Here is an 18,904-nt window from a genome sequence, read left to right as displayed (position 1 = left end):
GGCCTGCGTGTTTTCAGGTTGACACCCATTAATGTAAAATTCTTACTAATGGAGTAGATCAGATAGGGAAAATGAAATACTAGGTCTTCTCGTCAATGACCCAGGATTTATTTCTTTATGTACGTCATAAACGTCATTTCGTCAAATACTCACGTCTACACTTGGGGGGGAAAAAAAGCAAAAAGTTGAAGTGGACTGGAGAGGTTGTGTGAAATTGTATTGATCCAGTAAAAGACAACATGTTCATGTAGTTCATTTCAGAAAAACTGTCTTCATTGTAAATACGATTTTGCTGGAAATACTAAAGCACAAATCTCTAAATCAAGGGACTTGAGTTAAAAAACAAACAAACAAAAAAATTATAAGCAAAGGGAAGTGATGGGAAACAGTCCAGCTCTCCAGAACCTTGGCTGCATAAAAACAATCATTTCTGCAGAAAAAAAAAATCTGTGCACTGGCTGGGCAACATTTAAGACACCTGCTTCTTAGAAAAAAGGATCTAAATTAATAACTAAGTAAAAAATGGATCGACATGCTCAAGCTGTACAACACATCAACTCATTTGGCACTAATAGAATTTTTTTTGCAACATCCCAATTACAAAAAACTGCTTGGATGGAATATTTGATTGCATAGTATGTTTCAATCCCCATTCATTGACACTCAATATGGTTAAGTGGGGCTCCAACTATTTGTGGTTCAGTATTCGCCTATAAGTGCACATAACTCCAAATTATGCATGGAAGATTGGCACATATCGGAAATTTTTTTATAAATATCTTAAATATTTGGGAAAAAAATGCAGTTTCGAAAGCTGAAATACATAGGTTCAATGCTACTTGCCACGTGATTGGCTGGCACTTGCAAAGGAGCGATAGCGCCAAGGAAGCATCCACTTGGTACTGAGGTGTTTTAAGCAGGTTTTTCAAAGTTAGCTTGTTAATCATAATGCATAAAAGTAATTACTTTTAGCGCTGTAATTTTCTTTAACATAGGATTAACAGACAGGCTTTATTACTTGAAGGAGCTCTATTTTTTCACAGATTGTCTTGTATTGTACCGCCCGTTATAGTAGTCAAACAAAAATGTAAAAAAAACATACTTTTTTTAAAACAGAAATCATCTACTGCCGTTTTAACGTTATTTCCTTCTTTGTTTCAGCTCTTTCTCAGTGGGACTAATCCCCTGTTTCCTAAAAAGTTGTTGTAACTCTCTGTCCCACCCTCATGTTCTACTACGAATTGTGCGCTACACTCAGAACAGCTGTGAGTGCTGCTCAGTAGAAACAGAATAAACCTCTGGAATTATTTTACTGTTGTAGACCAAAAAAAAAAAAAAAAACGCAGCAAAGCATCATTTTACATTCCATTATTCATTACTGAAGCAACACTAGACATCTTGAAACAAATGAAAAACATAAAAAAGGATAAATACAAAAGCAACAGCATGAGAAAGAATCCCATGTTACATCTGTCCTGCTTCAAAAATGAATTACTTTGAACAGCACTATTAAAAGTCTCTTTTAATAAGCTATTCCTTTGAACCTTCCTCAGAAAAACACTTGTCATGATTATATTAGTCAGTTTCCTAGAAGTCAGACCTCAAACAAATACAACATGTGACAACTTCCCAAAAATAAATCTTATTCTAACAGCGCTTTTTATAAAGAGTCCTAGTTCTGTACTTCACTCCCCACTGTTACATTTCATTCATTGTACTTTCTTTGTTTCCTTGTTATAATCCCACTTAAAATCTGTTGTCTTGGTTAATATTCCTAAATGAAGGAAAAACGCAGTTATCTGTGGGAGGATATGCATAAGAGCATTTCTGGCTATTTTTTTGTTTTTAAAGAGAATGTGTTACCTTTATGAATTTTCTTTTGCAGAATATTCTTGATATTGTTTGTCATGTTTGGTATTGATGAAATTATAACATACATTTGCATAAAATAAGTATATTTTTACCAAATTTTACAAACATAAAAAATACTAAGTTAAAGTATAGGAAAAACGTCTATAAAAACTTGATTAATTTGTGATTAGTCAAGAGTTAATAACGGACAATGTACAGTTAATTATGATTAAGTATTTTAATTAATTGACAGCCCTAATAGTAAGGTATATTTGGTGTTTTAACTATTAAAAATTGAGTTATAAGCATTTTTTAGTAGGGGGTCTAAAGTATTCACAGGTGATTGAGGTCCCTAAAACCCACAAATACTTGGGATCCACTGGAACAGGCACGTTCACTGCCTCATTATGCCCACTTTGTAATATTTTATATTGTAATGTATCTAAAAGTTTACATTTTCGATATAAATGCTACAAAAAGTTGAGTAGACCTGAAATTAATTTGGAATAATACAGTGCTGCTCACTGCCCAACAGCTTGTAAATAGAAGGCTCCCAATTTATTCCGTCGTTTCCAAATAATTTTAAGCAGTTGCTTGGAAATATTTCTAGTTGTGAAAAACACGGTCATGTTGTGGTAACAAAGGGAGAAACACCTTCCACTAGCAAGCAATCCCTGAGCACCATACCCATAAATCCCCACAATCCCACTGTATGGCCACAATAATGTGCACTCCTACAATATGCACAAAAGCATAGAGAATCCCATCATCGCTTAAAAGATGTCAATTTGGAAATCTGTCTTAAAAATACTTGCACCTCTTTCTTAAAATATAGCAGTTTCACACCCACAGAACCACCAGCCAGCACCCTAAATAAAATGGTGAAGCCGTTAGCACATATCGTTACATGTGTATGTGCAAAGGAACTTATTCTGAGCTTCATCTGCTCAAGTTGCTGGCTGCAGACCAAGTGATGCGATTCTAAAATAAATTTGTAAATTAGATCATTTATAGAGTAGTGGGGATATTTCAAAATATTCGTGACTGAGAAATTCCTAAAAATGATGTCATGTGTTGCGTCACTGTTTCTGTTTTGTTTTCTAGGGACGTGGTTGATTGCTTAAAAACATGTTGGAGAAAAATAAATAAAAGTAACGTAATCATGCTCCTTTCAAGAAAACTCCTGCTGATTTTGTTGAGGTAATGCCAAACCACATTAAGCACGTACTGCTAAAGCACAATTTGTTGATAATGACGGCTGAATGCAAAAGCCGGAAGAAATGCTGGTCAGACCTGTCAACCCAGAAAATAGTCTGATGCATTAAGAAAACAAATTAGGAGGCTTCAGGAACCACTATTGTATTTTCAGATTAACACGGTGCGTTTTCCATCGTGCCTACCTTCATTCATACAAACCAGTTCTGGCACAAATGGCATTCTATCCTAACATTGTTCAAAAGGTAAATCACTAACATCTCAGTGTGTGAGCGTGTCTCTGCAAGCTACTCACTCTCTCCTTCAATCTTGTCAGTGCTTCGCGTCCAGATAATAGTCCGCGTCTCCAGTTTTACTTGAAAAGTCCGTCTCTCCGGCCTCTGGGACTTCTTAGAGTAAAACAGAGTCATTACTGTGCCCAGTTCCAGGTCCCGGTACAGGTTGTTCATCTCCGTGTCGTCCATCCACGGAACAGGTCCGTTGGACAAGAAGCCAGAGGTCCCAGCCATGTTCACTTCCCCCGTTTGTTATCCGTTTCCTCTCAGAACAATCTGCTCGGTCCAGGCCTAGACAGGGTTACCTACAGCAGGAGGAGGGGAGGGGGAACGCATGAAACAACAGTTCCCCAGAGTATTGCAATCCTGTATGTACGGTAAACTAGGGCAAAGACTTGGAAGTTAAAACCTGGAAAAAATAATACAGGAACCAGGGCTGCACAAAATACTGGATCCCAATGAGCAACGCAGCTTCAATTTGTCCAACATTGTCATCGTCTGTCTGGTCGAAATATTCGATTAGCTACAATATTTCAGCTGTTAAGCATTGGAGGAACTTAACCTGTTTGTCTACATCTGATTTAGATCTTAGAGACTAAAATGCTAAAGGAAGATTACTCTGATATTGTGCAGCACTGTTTTAAAGTAGTTGAACTTAGGCTATCGTTTGTGCTCTACTAACTCTCTTATGCTGATGGTTGAACTCATCTCCTAAAAACAAACCAAAAAAAAGAAGAAAAAGCTTTTTGTTTACATTATGAGGTGCTAATTTTCAATGATAATGTAAAGCAGACATGCCCAGGTTATTATATATCCATTTTCTCCTCATTCATTCATTCATTCTTGTTGATTGCATTGCTTATTATTGACGTTTCAGCATGGCAAAATCATATGTATCATCTAAAAATATATAACATGATTAGCTTGCCCAATATCCAGCAGAAAAAAAATAACCTACAATCTAATTTCAGGATTTAACTGTATTGGTTTCATTGGAAACAAAATACAAGCTGAACAGCTTTTGTTCAAGTCACAATAATCGCTGCTGCTGCTGATTTTTATAGTGTTATTTTCTATAGTGATAAATGTGATGTTTAGGTTGAATTAAAGGATTCTAACATGCTTATAATTGTTCTAACTATAAAATCTGGGCATTCATACAATGCCCTTTGTAGAGTCTTTTATTGAATGATCTAAAGAGTCTTCATTGCAAATCACCCATGAATGAAGTTTTAATTGTCTTCAATTTTAAACCTACACATGATCTAGGGATCACTTAAATGTTCATTTAGTACACCTATTGAATAAATCGTCTTTTCCGGCATGCAACCCCTGTAAAAATGCTTACATACATATTTAAAATCAGAAATGCTCTCAAACATTGAGCATCCAAAGCCTAAAAATAGACATCTTAAGATGAAGCAAAAAAAGTTAATACCTCTATTTATATTAAACAGACTTTTTAAAGAAAATCCTTCCAGACAGTAAATTAATGCAATATAAACATCATTTCTGCTGACTATTTTGACACATAGGCTAAAAAAAAGAAAAATAAAGAAAAACTGAATTAAATTGGGATTTCTGACTCTTGATGAATATCTTGATGAATTATGCACTTTTGACTTCTTATGTCTTTTTTCAGATTTCCCAGCACAAATATCTTCAATAAGTCAGTACAGGGTATTCAAATGTATTACATTAGAATGTAGATTAGAAAAGAAAAATATTGATTTATAAGGAAAAACATACATTTTAGTCATTTCATATATGCTGCTGACTTTTTTTTTTTTACACAACTCCACATACAGACAGGATAATAATTCTTTAATAATCATTAGCAGTGCTGTAGACAAATGACAGCTCATTACCTCCACAAAAACTGTTTTCCTATGATTAGACATTTAAAACCAATGACACTACATAACTTTTAAATAAGCATATTTTTTCAATTTAACCCGGAGGCTGTCAGGTTTATTTTAATCTAGAATGATGTAAAAGGCCCGTGCCCTGCAGGAAAACAAAGCCCCCCTCTGAATACAGAAAGTTTAAGAAACGACAGTGTTAAAGCAGCAAAGGGGGACAGCGGTCTAACAAGGAGCTTTTCACTATTTTACCAGCGTGGAAATGGGGCCGGTGGCTGCTAGCATTTTGCCTGGGCCGACAGGAGAATATGGCTGGATTTTCCCGTCAAAAACAGATAGCAGCAGCTACCCTGCCTTTTTCCTCATCCTTGTTTATTACTCTTAACACCCAGGGAGAAATTAACAAGGAGAGTGGGGTGGGGGGGGGGGAACAACACGTAGCAGGAGCTGGGGAGCTCCGTAACTACCTACCGCAGCAATCTCGGCCCGACCGCACATCTCTAACGGCTGCTCCTCCTTTCTCCTCTAGCCCGACTCCCCTCGTCCTTCTTTCTCCTGCTCCTTTTCCACTCCGCGAGCCCGCGTTTCCCGTGAATTAAATCATCACCAGGCCCTCTGAAGGCACCACGAAGCCGACGACAACAGCTACAATCCCAGCAAAACCCCCCTCTCCCCTCCAGCGGTCCATAGAGAGAGGCAGGCAGCGGTGAGCCAAGACTACGTAAGTTTGTCTGTTCTCAGATCCAACCAGCGGAGGCCCTTCCCCCCTCTCAGTCCACGGGCAGCAGCATCATCCCAAGCAGAGTCAAAAAGCAAGCTTCCGCTGCGGATTTTCAAAATAAAACATAAACAATGTCCGTTTGTTTTAACAAGCTGATGTTTCACCTAGAATGCAATTAACAAAATTGATCAGATATTAGCAAGAAACTAATTGTGCAAGAACATCTCAGGGATTAATATTCAAACCCTAAATTCCACTTTCAAGGACTTAAAACGATCTACTTTAGCACAGTTAAACAAGTGTGGGTTGAGAGTACTTGCTCATGACTGATTGCATAGTTATTTAAACAAGTTTTTAGTCAGTTTTAGTTGCTGATAGGCCATTACAAAACTTTAAATTTCCTCCCAGATTTAGCTGTATGGTTGGACTCACAGTGATGCTGAAAAAAATAAATCACTCTTTATCTTCAGCTTTATAGCTCACATCTTCTACTTTTTGGATCAAAATTAGACATTGGAGTTGTTTAAAAAAAGGCCTAGAGTATGATGCTTCCATCCATCCATTTCACTGAGGGCATGATATTTGTTTGATTATGCTTAGTGTTGATTTTGTGTCAAACAATTATTTGGACATTTTTATCCTAAACTTAAAGATAAGCATCATCAATGTTGGTGTCAGCCCCTTTGCAAACTGACTGACCAGATTTCGTATTGCTTTTTTTTTTTTTTAAACTAACTTAAGTAAAATATCCAGCTTTTGTAATATCACTGCTGTCCTACATTTTCTCAAATTATCAATTGCCACATTGTGTTTTAGCAACTGTGAAACTTTTTGTACTCTTCCTGTGATTTAGTAACCTCTCAGCAAGCGGTAGTTTTAACCGAAGGATTACAAATGGACAAATCCAACTAGGACAATTTTTTTTTCTCGGTTTCATTCAGTGAAATATAACTGATAGCAGATGTGAACTCTAAAAGAATGAATGCTGAAACAGAATCAAGTAGTGGTTAAGCAAGGCATGTGTGGAAAAAGACGACATGCTTTTTTATTTTTGTAATCTTTTTTTTTTTTTAAACAGTCTATCATAATTGGGGTGTATAGACTTCTGACAACCATTTTAAGCTTTGATTTTTCTCAAAACTTACCGAGTTTGAAACGGGCTACGAATGTCAATGTCTTTTACTTTGAAAGTATTAACCTTACTTCCGGAAGCTCTTTTGAAGTTTCAGTGTAATCTTCAGGTAACTTTTTCTCAGCAGAAGCGCCTATTTCAGTCTCTTTCTCCTAAAACCTTTCGTGACGGTTACAGTAAGAACCGGCCACTGTTTATTGTTTTCATTCAGCTGTTCCACAGCATGTCATTGAAAACAAAAGACAGCAGAGATGAATTCCAATGGAAGAAAGTGATATTAATATTGAGGATTATTTGCTTGAATGAATCTGATGAGCTCGAAACAGCTTGTTTTTAATTCTACTGTGTAAAAGATTAGGATAGCAGACAAATAGAACAAGGTTGATGTTTTATTCTGAAAACTACAAAGCTCTAAACAACAAGCTTTCAAATCAGCGTGGGATTGTGTGATAAGTGATCAAATAACAAGAAATATTCATGACAAAAGCTATTCATTCACATTAGAAGATTTCTCAAAGACATGTCCTGCTCTATTATGGCATTACAAAAACAGCACACCTACAAGGATAAATGATGTGATCATTTTTGGCAAAAATCCAGACCCTTCTGTCAGAGGGAACAGTCTCTTTGAGCTCTGGCACACAAAAACATAATGCTTCAGGCATTTTAAGTAACCGAAATCACCGTTAGGCCTTGTTCACTGTAAGACTGAGGAAACACACACGCACTAAAGATTTGCAATAAGGGCTTTTTGTTGAGGATGCATACAGCACACGCTTCAAAACAAAACAATGACAATATGTACATCCCTGAAATAAACAGCATGGATAAAACTTGACATTCTGTGTGCTAATGTGTGTTAGCATAGTGCTAGAGTTTAGTTCCTCGCCGTCGCTGCTTTGTCCAGCTTAATTTAAACACCACCTACACATTCGTCAAAACCATCATAATCTCTTATGTTAGTGAAAAAACATAATAATTTATTATTCTATCAGAATTATTATTCCATAGATCAGATGACTTAGCATCTCAGAACATTTAATCGGACACAACTTAATACTTAACGTGATCATGGTTGCGGGAATACGGTCAAAGAGCTGCAGCTACATACACAATATCATAATGTTTCTAAGGAGAGATGACGTATGGGGCAACATGGTGAAATCTTTCAAGAGTTGATTTTCGCCTGTACACAACCGGTCGATATTTACAGCATGATTATTAAACCTGTCTGTGATCACAGCTTGGGTGCCGTCCTGGCTTCGTCCCACAGCCATCGCACAGTGGAATCGTTTGACATCGGCGACAAACCATCTGTACAATCAAAGGCTTGAGTAGAAATGTTCAAATAAAAATACTAAGTGCAGTTAAAATTCATAATCCTTTTCGGCCATGTCGATCGCCCAGGCAAACTTTTCCCTCTGGGTCTTGTTGTAGATCTTCTCAATTGGAATGCTCCACTTCTTGCACCTGGAGAGAAGGGAAGACGAACCAATTAGGGACAAAAATATGAGCAGCAGTTTGTGCTTCTAATTCTAACTCTTCTTCACTGAAGCAAGACTGGACAAAAGTTATTGTATTTCCAAGCGGGTGCTGGTTTTGTAACAATTTGTGGAAATTTCTGGAGTTCTTTTAGCTGAATAAAAGATATGATCTCTCTCTAAGAACTTTCAAACTTTTCGGTCAGTTTTGATGAAGAGGAAATAACATTATCATGTTAATGGTGCCAATGACGGAATGGGATAAACAACATTTCTGCAAATCATATTCAAGAGCTTTAGATGTATTCTTATTTCTTAGGAAATAATGGTTGCCTTTAAAGTTTAAAGGCCTCTCAAGGCCTTTAGATGGTGTCTTCCACAGTTTAAAGTTTTTCAATTGTAAAAAAAAAAAGAAAAAGAGGTTGCCAAAAACTGAGTTGGAACCATGTGCAGAAAGATGGCAGTATCATATTGAAGTTGACTTATTGAAAAGAGGAGAACATGTACAGGTACTAAAAATAAATATATGAGAATAAAAAAGGTGACAGGCAGGCAATTGGAATTAGAAGTGAGAGAAACTGGCAAGCTGATAAATGTGGGGTCGGGGTGATTAGTGGAAACAGGACCGGGTGAGTCTAATCAACTGCATAAATGGCACCTGTGAGGGAAATTGAATTATGGTAAATATGTATGAATTAATCCAAGAGGACTTAACTGATACAAAGCGAATAACCAGAACTAAAACAAAACACAAAAGAACACCATGAAAACAGAGCTGGGTATCAACAACACAACAGAACTCTATCAAAACCAAACTCAACCAGTCCATGACACATGTATCATTTCCACTTTGTATTGGCCTATCAGAAAAGAACTTCATAATAAAATATTACTTGCGTAACTTATGTATTTTAATTTTATTATTATTAAAACTATTATCAAATTCCACAAATCCTCAATACAGTAATTTAGCAGGATGAAGTGAACAGGCAGGATCCTGTAGAAACACAGACTGTTCAACCAACTAACCTTTTCCCCCTTATTGTCACAGGTCCTACACTGTAAACCAGGTTTCCAGGCACCACCCCGTTACTGGGACCCCCCATCCCTTACACTAAAGCAGGGAGCATTCCTTCATCCATTGTGCCTGAGGACAAGTTTCTCCATAAATAGCTGTGGAGCATCGTTTAGGGAGGGCGGGCCACTGTTCACCCCTTTCTCTGAGGCATTCTGCCACAGACAGTTCCTCATGGACTTCCCACATGGAGGAAGGAGAGCTGTTTGGGGACGCTCCCTAGCTTTCAGAAACAAACCCCATTGTTCCTGGCACTCACACGCTTTTTCTTCCTCTTATTTTCATTCTGCAGCCACTAGCTTTTTTACCTCTGCTGCTTCTTTTCCTACAATGCAAGGCCATTTCCTGCCTTTTTGTCACCGAGGTAGATGTGAGGCCCACACGGCCAGCCACACACAAACAAATGGCTGGCCTGTGCATCAGTCGGTTTTCTACCCTAACGTTCCATAGACCATCGACCATAGAATTCCCAGCGTCGGAAGAAAGAAAGTGCGTAAATACCAGGCAACAGAGATGCGTGGATCCAGGTAGTTGAGCTTGGAGGTGCCCAGAGCAATCTGCTTGTTCTCCTCTCTGTCCGTGGCTTGTACCTGGAGTTTCATGAGCTGCTCCTCTATCCTCTGCACGGCTTTACGCTTCACCTCTACAGTCCTGAGAATGAGAGAATACAGAAACAAGGACGTTAAAATAAGCCAGAGATTTTGATGAAGAAATAAAAACACACATCATGTGCACATTCAGCGGTGGAGGTTAAAAACGTATTTCCTTTCTACCCCAAAATGGACAGAGAGTGTTAGGGAAGCGATTGATTAAACACTTTGCTGACAACTAATAGCGCTCAGGCGTCCTTACTTTCTACTCTTTTCATCATGTGACGCCTTGTGATCGGCCTTGGCGGCCTTCAGCTGCTTCCTGGCTGCAGACAGCTGCTTTTGTTTCTCGTCAATCTGCATCACAAACACACGGTGGATGAGGAAATTAGTGTAGATGATGCATCTCTTTTTGTTAGGTTTTTTTTTTTTTTTTTTTGCTTTCTAAAAAAAACTTTTACTAAGGCATGGTTACCTTGGTCTGAAGATTCTGCATGGACTTCTCAAATGTTTTGGGCGGAGCTCTCTGGTGGTTACACAGAATGGCTACAGCTCTGTTAGCTCGGTTGTATGACAGGATCTTAGCTGGGATACTGTCCTCAGCTGTGAAACCAACAACAACAGAAACGGATAAAGGAGAACGTTTCAAAGAAACACAGATGGTTTAGTGAATAGAAGTAAAGCTGCTCACGGCAGGTAAGTTCTTTGAGCTGCTGCTGTAGGGTGATTGAGGCATTGTAGGTACGGAAAACTTTGGCTGTCAGTCCATCCATCAGCTCCTGTAAGTGCTTGTTGAGGATGGAAGTCTATAGGAAATGCAGAAAAAAGACGGATAGCGTGTAGGTGAGGAAAAGTACCGCAGACCTAAATGTAGCCCGATCACATCCTGAAGGCAGATTGTGGCGCTTTTCTTACATTCAATCTGTCAAAGAGGTCGTCCTCTGGCTGCTTGTTCTCCAGAAACAACTGAAGGTTTTTAAAGACCTGAAGAGACATAAACAGAGGATCAATGTGGATGAGAAAAACTGTACAAGTTGCAACCCTCATTCTTTAATTGCATTCACTGTTGCACCATAACATTTCTAATGAAAAGGGGAAAATGACATCTGAACATTAGACCACTATACAACACAGCAGCAGCATGTGAGGGTCTGTTTTGCTCTACTGTGATTCTATGGTGTTGTTGTTTGTTGTAATTTTGCAGCTCACCCGCTTCTCCACCGGGATCTTATTATAGTAGCGGATGGAGTCTTTTCCCAAAAAGTCGAACTCCACCACATACTCCTGCTCGTCCAACTTGGGATACAGCTTGATGTGCTCCACCCTCAGCGAGCAGCAGCCGACCGTGTCTGCCGTCTCACCTTCCTCCTTCTCATTCCCTGCCCTCAGAGCCAGCTACGCAGGGGGAAACTCAATGTCTAAGTTTATTGTTTCAACTTAATTTAAGACAGCAATTACGGAGGTTTACTCACCTTGTCAATAAAATACAGTGCAACGGCCCTCTGCCGGATCCTCATCTCTTTTGACTTCCAGTCGTCTCTGTACTGAGTACGAATCCGATCCACGCACTTTTTTAAACGCCTGGCAGTCTCATACTTCTGCCAGTCCTTCTCCCCCTGCACAAACACACACACACAAATACTTTCTTTAACTGAGGTAAAAATGTTTTTAAAAAAAGGCTAATGAATGCATGGAAGGTTTGAGAAAGAACAGACACCTTGATTCTGGAGCTCGGGTTCAACATGATGTACTTGATGGAGCCCTGGATGTTCTCTGTCCAGGATACTAACCAGGTCACCTTGTTGTCATGGCGAACCTCCTTCCACTTTGTCCCTGGTGGAGGTTTGGGTTGCTTGGAGTCCCTGTGGGAACAAACAGCTGGTTTAATATGAATGTTGGTGTATGGTGGACTAATTCCACCAAAACTACTATTTTACATCCCATCAGTAGCAGCAAAGTCTCACCCGATACAGAAAGACTGAGGTATTTTTCATGATAAACACTGTCTGTAAGATATTGTAGTGTAGAGATTATAACCAGCATGTGAGGATCAACACATCCTCTCTGGGTTATGCAACTGTTGGCTTTCTTTTACAGGAAGAATACCTTTGACACACTGCCAGTGGTGTATCTGAGTGTGTGCTCTCATACTGTTGCCACTTGAATAATAATATTCTTGCCACTGAATAATATTCATTTCCCCGTCTTTTTGATGGTAACTCATTGCTGCAAATTAATTATAAAAAGAAACACTAAGGCAAGGTTTCACGACAATAAATTTAACAAAAGTCTATAAGAAGCTGCCACAACAAGATGGTAAGGAGAGAAAGGTAAAGAAAGACGAGTGTGAACACAGAGTTGAGCATGACAAACAAATGCGAGTTATAATCCTAAGGAGGAACTCCTGCAAACTGACTCAATCTCATCTGACCCTGCAAGATTCCCATGATGTGAGTTAACCTAACTGGATTCAGGTTGGTTTGATGGGGCCACCTTGTGGTATACTGCAGAACTAGGTACTATTTTCACTGACCTCCTAGGCTTAAAAATAAATAAAATATGATGGCCATACCAACAAAATCTAGACGAAAATCAAACACAGAAGAGATGACTCTGTCTTCATTTTAAACAATTAGAAAAAGTCCACTAATTTTTGAAATTTATTTTGTACCAAAACATTGATATGCACTCAGCCAAAAACCCAATCATTCATAGGATAATGCTGTCCCAGGAAGGTCTCCTCTGAGGATTCATAAATGAAAACAAGAACCAATGTTAAGGTCTACAATGATGGCTGCAGCAGCAATTAGGTGGTTTGGTTTTAGCCTGAAACGGAGCGGAGTTAATAAAGCAAAAGATGGTCCTATTTTCATAAAAGTGCACTTTTATTGAAGACAATCTTTTAAATGTTATTAAAAGTACAAACCTTACCTGAGCCTAAAAGTGAGCCTTGGTGGACTCCTTTTAAAATGTTAACATAATGTAAATATGTGGTTAAAAAAGAAAAGCAAAATAGATCTCTAAATAAAGATAATGTCTAAATATTAATGAAAAAAAAAGATAGCTTCAACGGGCTAACAACGCCTGTCTTTTAATGTCTTTTTTGACACATGTAAGTGCCTCTTCCTTTTCTTTGGCTCCCCAGGTAGAGCTCTCTGGTTTCAGCAACATTAGGATCGAAGAAACTGTTGTTGAACCAGGACACAAGAGTCATAACATACTGGCAGGAGGAGGGCCATATCCTCAGGATATGCATTCATGCATAAATCACTGAATTTGCATTGTTATTTGTATATATATGTAAAAAGTCATTTGCATCCTTACTTGCTACAGTTGATGATGATGTCTTCGGGTCTAATGCGTCGTTTCAGCATTCCCATCTTTGGATGGTCGCCTCGTCCTCGGAACAAACCCGGCGGCTCGATGCGAAAGTTTCCAATCCTTTCCTTGTGATTGTCCATGATGCAGAAACCATACTCCTGAAGGATCCGCTCATTTTCCTCTTTGATTTTCTGAAAAACAGTTTTGAAAACACATTAACTCGTTCCACCGTATTCTAAACACTGATAGCATCCACATAAATGAGCACCAACCTGTTTCTCCTCCTTGGACATCTGTTTGCGAGCCTCTGATTGGGCTTTGAAGTACTCACTCATTTCTCTGAAGTCACACTTGTTCAGATCTGTGATTATTGACTTCTCTTCTGATGTCATTTCCTAAAACACAAGGAAAATCAATGAAGTATTCTCTGCTTCTTTTTCTGAACTCATACATATTTCATGGGGATTCTCCCCACCTTCCTCCAGTCTTTATAGAAGTTCTTCCTAAAGATGTCTTTAGTGGTGTACTCATGATCTAACATCTTGGCAAAGAAGGTGGCCACTTCCTCAGCGGGAGCACTAAGCTTCATTTGCTTACCTAAAAAACCATTGCAATCTTGAACAATTAAATCTCTGTGACTTGGACCCTGATTTTCAAGGTGATACTCACCATCATAGTAGAATTTGACTTTGTTGGGCAAAGGCTCATAAGGTGGAGCGAAGACTGGGCCCTTGTGTTCAAGAAAGCGCCATTTAGAGCCATCAGTATACCTCTCCTCCTCCCACCTAAAAACACAATCAGGGAAGAAAAAGATCAGCCACCCAGTAGCCTATCGGTACTTTGATTGTCATTTCCTGAGGAAAAGAACAATTTGAGCTGAACTTTATCTTACCATTTCCATTTCTCCTCTTCCTCTTTTTTGCCTTTCTTTCCTTCTGTTGCTTTCTTGTCTTTCGTCTTCTTTTTGTGCATAGTATCCTAAAAGACGCAATTTACATGATTTAATATGAGGTTTCGTCAACGCAACTCAACAAGGCACGTTAAACTGGTATACCTCCTCCTCTTCGTCATATTCATACTCATGTTTCCTCTTCTTGGCCTTCTTATCGTGTTCTACCTTGACTTTCTTAGGCTTGTATTCAAACCTGTAAACAACTCCTGCTTTAATAAAGGTTCAATTACAAAATAGCTTAAAATACATTTTCAATTGCAGCTAATTGCAGAAATTTCAATATATTTGAATGATACATACTCCTCATCATCATCATCCTTCTCACGTTTGGGGGCCTTGTTGTGTTTTGGAGACGGATAGAAGCCATTGTCATCTTCCGGCTCGCTTTTAATGGCAGCGGGACTTCTCTCTCTGAATCGCACATTAAATATCATTTAAGTAAACCAAACAAACACATACATTTAGTGATACAATGGCAGGCTAAGCTGCTGTTTTATTGTACTTGATCATTTATATATTATATATATAATAATAAAGAAATACTGCGAACCTCACATATCCATTTTCCTTCTCCTTTTTAGGTTTGTCAGGATGGGATGATAAACTCTGTAATAAAAAATAAAAACTCCTTTAGTCAAAGTTAATGAACAGCTGGTCAGCTGGTCATAATTTAGTCAGCTTGACAAGGAATTCTAGAATAGGGCTGCACACTGTTGCAGCTTGTTGAAGTAGCTAAATAGTAAATAAAGCCCTCTTTTACTCTGGTATTTTGGCCATAAGTATAACAGTGACAGAAGGGTTAAAAAACTGTATCTTTTGATGAGATAAAGGCATATTATGGAGTAGGAGCAAAGTGGAGGGAGAGAAAGAGGAAGTTTAAACATTCTTTGTCCTAAGTCTTAAAAGGGCAACATAATCTCTTGCAAATAAGATGGATGAGCTGCTGAGGACCCAACCAGAGCATCGGGTATGAAGCATTACATGTTTCACTAAGACCTGGCTGAAGGGTCAAATCCTGGACTCCAAACGATACTCCTCCCCAGATGATATGAGATGGGGCAGAGACAGTGTAATCCACGACATTCTGCAGTGAAATATTGTGCCGGCAGACTCGATGTTGAGATGCTACCTCTAAGATTTGGGGATGTTCACCAGCGATAGCTGAAAACCTAATTTATCTTTTAAATTAATAAATTATTTTCAAATTAAGCTGAAATAAATAAGTAAGCAATTGTTTTAAGAACAAAATAAAATCATTATGTAAAACTAAAACAATAGTCTGAAAACACTTTTCAAGCCAATTCCTAAAGTAGAAAAGCAAGGAAGAAAACATGGATGGTTCAATAAATAATGGCTAGAATAACAAACAGATGGTTGAATGCAGCCCTGCTCTATTTTGTTTTACCATACTTGTCCAGACCTGTAAAATGCTTAGATCATAAGCACCCAGTAAGCACAAAAGTCATCCAGCTCACAGTGATAGACACTAAGAAGGAATCAACATACCTTATCCTCTTTCCTCTTCTCTTTGTCCTTGTCTTTGTGTTTTTCTCTGTGCCTGTCTGTGCTACCGTCACTGTGCCTCGGCTTCTCTTTGTCTTTGTGTTTTTTCTCAGAGTACTCCTTATGTTCGCTGAAAACCACAGAGGTCACAGAGTTCAAATCCAAGAGGTCAGACAGAGCATGTCAGTGACATAAACTTCTTTAACACATCATCTTTGCTCTTATACCTCAGGCCACCACTATTTCACCAAGAACAAACCACAACACATGTTCTGCAGATGTCATTACTGTGGCTGGCTTACATCAACTTTACTGATTTAATATTTCAGAGTTTTCTTAACAGTAATCCAAGTAATATTTGTGAGCATATTCCTTACATAACATTCTAAAGCAAGCTATATAGAAAATCAATCTTGAGGCAAATGGAAAATAGATTCATGTTCTGTTCTTAACTTGAGAGAGAAAAAAAAATGTGTACCTGTTGCTGTGCTTTATTTTCTCTCTTTCCTTGTCTTTCTTGTGATCTTTGTGTTTGTGCTCCTTTTCTTTGTGCTTGTCTTTATGTTTGTGAGAGTCTGCGACACAATGAAAAGATCCAGCTGTAGTCACTCATAAAATGACAACTTTAACTTAGTTTGGTGAAAAAAAAAACTTTAAGGATAATCTTGGGAAGTATAAACGCTTCCCAGGGCGCCATAATTCACATAGAGCCTGGATATTTATTGCCACGTCTGATACGGATGTGTAAAGCAAACTACAAGACCAACAAAGAAAGAAATTTAATGGGCGGATTAATTGTGTGGGCCAACACAAATCAGAGCTAAAGTTGTGATGACTGAGGGAAAAATTATCCATGTCATTTAAAATGTCTTTTTTTGAAATATGAAGAGTGTGGTCTGCATTTGTATTCAGTCTCTTTTACTCTAATAACCCTACATAAATGCAACCATTGCTTCTGATGTCACATAATTTGTCAAATATAAATGATCATTTCAGTTTCCACTTTACATTGTTGTAAAGTTTGTACAATTGCAAATAAAAAAAATAGGTCTCTATTCATAATGTGACCAAATGTGACGTCTCAAAGATATAAATACTTTTAGCCACTTAGAAAAAGCACCACTAATAAATAAGTACCACTTGAGCACCAACAAGTACTTTTTGTTGAATTTGAAACCCCCCCCCCAAATAAACTATTACTGATATATAAAGGTTTTTATGCAAAGGGAAGAATCTTCATGTATTTTGACATCAAATAATCCCAGTTGGGAGTTAAATATGTTCCCACTTTTTTCTCTAAGTTCAGTACAAATGTAACCTAACAGAGAGATAAGAAACTCTCAACTTTTAAAGTGTCACATAAGGGGTTTATAATTAGATTAAAATAGCATATGCTTTGAGTAAATGTGTGCAAATTCCTCTAGTTTGGATCAAAGTTTCTGAACCTATATCTATTTTCTGTTGGCGGTGCAGTTAAACGGCTCTCTGACAGGGATGGAGGCAGAGAGCAGCCGGTGCTGAGATGCGATAAGCGCCCCGCTCTCGCCTCCATATCACGGCGGACAGCTGGCTCGCTCAGCGGCGCCCTGGATGCTACACACAGAAAAGAAAATGGCGCAGAGACTAAGTCCTCAACCCCAATTCCATCACTTTCGGCTCCAAAATTCATCCCAATTGCATCCATATATCATCACACTAAGGCATGCAAAATTTACCAGAGATCAGCCTCTTTCAGAATATTCTTTTACTTTTGAAATCCGGGGGTGGTAAATGCACATTTTAGACCCTCTTTTTGAACAATAGCCGCAAGAGAGTGGAGGAGAAGGGACTTAGTCTCTGGGACGCCATTTCTGTCCTTTAAAAACTAACAGTAGACAGGTACCAGCGGCTACGGTTAGAAACTAGTCAGGATGAATAAAGAAAATCGTCAGAAAAGGACCTACCACTTCCTTTAGATCCAGAGTTGACCTGAAAATTGTGAGGAAAATATTTTTATTATTTCAATTTTAAAAACGCCGGTAGGTTGGCTGTTCAAGTTACAACTGCAACCTAGAAATACGTTCCTGTATCAAAATACAAAACAAAAAGGGCACAAACAACCTGGACACCTGGAGGGCTCCCTCTGCGAATAGTTGCTTCAGTTTTCAGAGTTAATTAACATTTATTTCATAACGTGACGGTTATTACTCATATTATGTCAGTTGTGGTCGGAAATCTTGATTTAAAACTACCGAGAAAAAACCTCGACTATGAAGCGAGAGCTACCTGAGAGTCTCCGCGTCCATGATCCCCACTCATGGTCAAGTTGTTTTTGTTTGGAGAGCAGATAAAGTTATCACTGAGAGGACGACAGTCCAGGATGCGAGGTTCAGGGAACCCTCACTGACAGCCTGGAATGGAGTCCCAATGTTTGTCAACTGCGCATGCTCACTCTATCAGAGAACTCTCTCCTTGTATAAACATCTATGAAGGCTGGCATTTATTACTACTCTACACCAGTCATATAAGTTATAAACACGTCGGGGTCAGTCTTGGCATTATTGAAATTCCCCCAAACTCTTCATCAGGTTTGCCCTCACCTACTCCCGTGGCATCCAAAGCTGGAACCCCGCTATGGATTTTTACATTCACAAATTAAGAGTCAAACTAATGGAAGTTATATTGATCAAAACAAGAGAAAAAGCAAAGGTTAAAACGGATAAAATAATTTGTAAGTCCATTAAAAAAATACTATTTTAAATTCTTTTTAATTTCCTTTATGTGTGTGTGTGTATATATATATATTCAAATACATTTATTCAGTTTTTTTCAGCTACAGATTTTGTTTTCAGATTGAGATATTTTTCCAAGATTTTTTTTCTCCCTCCATATGAGTTTTTTTTTTTTCTGTTTCTAGTATTTTAGCAAAACTATTGATGGAAGGAAA

At 38.3% G+C, this 18,904-nt stretch overlaps 2 protein-coding genes across 2 annotated transcripts in view; both read right to left on the bottom strand.

The window, feature by feature from the left end:
• plcg1 (phospholipase C, gamma 1) overlaps window positions 1–5,965 on the bottom strand; it is a 40,182-nt gene extending 34,217 nt beyond the window's left edge. The window contains exons 1-2 of the mRNA XM_032575901.1: window positions 5,675–5,965; window positions 3,362–3,646 (exon numbers count right to left, since the gene is read on the bottom strand). Of these exons, the coding sequence (XP_032431792.1) occupies window positions 3,362–3,575 (214 nt within the window). The 5' untranslated portion in view covers window positions 3,576–3,646; window positions 5,675–5,965. The remainder of the gene's footprint in view (window positions 1–3,361; window positions 3,647–5,674) is intronic.
• Window positions 5,966–7,432: 1,467 nt separating this feature from the next.
• top1b (DNA topoisomerase Ib) lies at window positions 7,433–18,400 on the bottom strand. Its single transcript, XM_032575888.1, has 21 exons — window positions 18,244–18,400; window positions 17,922–17,946; window positions 16,457–16,553; window positions 15,982–16,108; window positions 15,026–15,081; window positions 14,776–14,886; window positions 14,578–14,668; window positions 14,416–14,501; window positions 14,193–14,308; window positions 13,999–14,120; window positions 13,796–13,918; window positions 13,527–13,714; window positions 11,920–12,064; window positions 11,675–11,818; window positions 11,412–11,597; window positions 11,118–11,186; window positions 10,894–11,008; window positions 10,678–10,805; window positions 10,465–10,559; window positions 10,114–10,263; window positions 7,433–8,526 (listed from the first exon to the last, which is right to left on the bottom strand). Exons 1-21 carry the CDS (start codon window positions 18,274–18,276, stop codon window positions 8,424–8,426), a joined length of 2,310 nt encoding a protein of 769 aa, XP_032431779.1. The 5' UTR covers window positions 18,277–18,400; the 3' UTR covers window positions 7,433–8,423.
• Window positions 18,401–18,904: the final 504 nt, after the last annotated feature.

The sequence above is a fragment of the Xiphophorus hellerii genome, chromosome 1 (assembly GCF_003331165.1).
Source record: "Xiphophorus hellerii strain 12219 chromosome 1, Xiphophorus_hellerii-4.1, whole genome shotgun sequence".
NCBI classification, from domain to species: domain Eukaryota; kingdom Metazoa; phylum Chordata; class Actinopteri; order Cyprinodontiformes; family Poeciliidae; genus Xiphophorus; species Xiphophorus hellerii.
The sequence above is the reverse complement of the archived record's forward strand: the minus strand, read 5'-3'. Positions and strand labels throughout refer to the sequence as shown.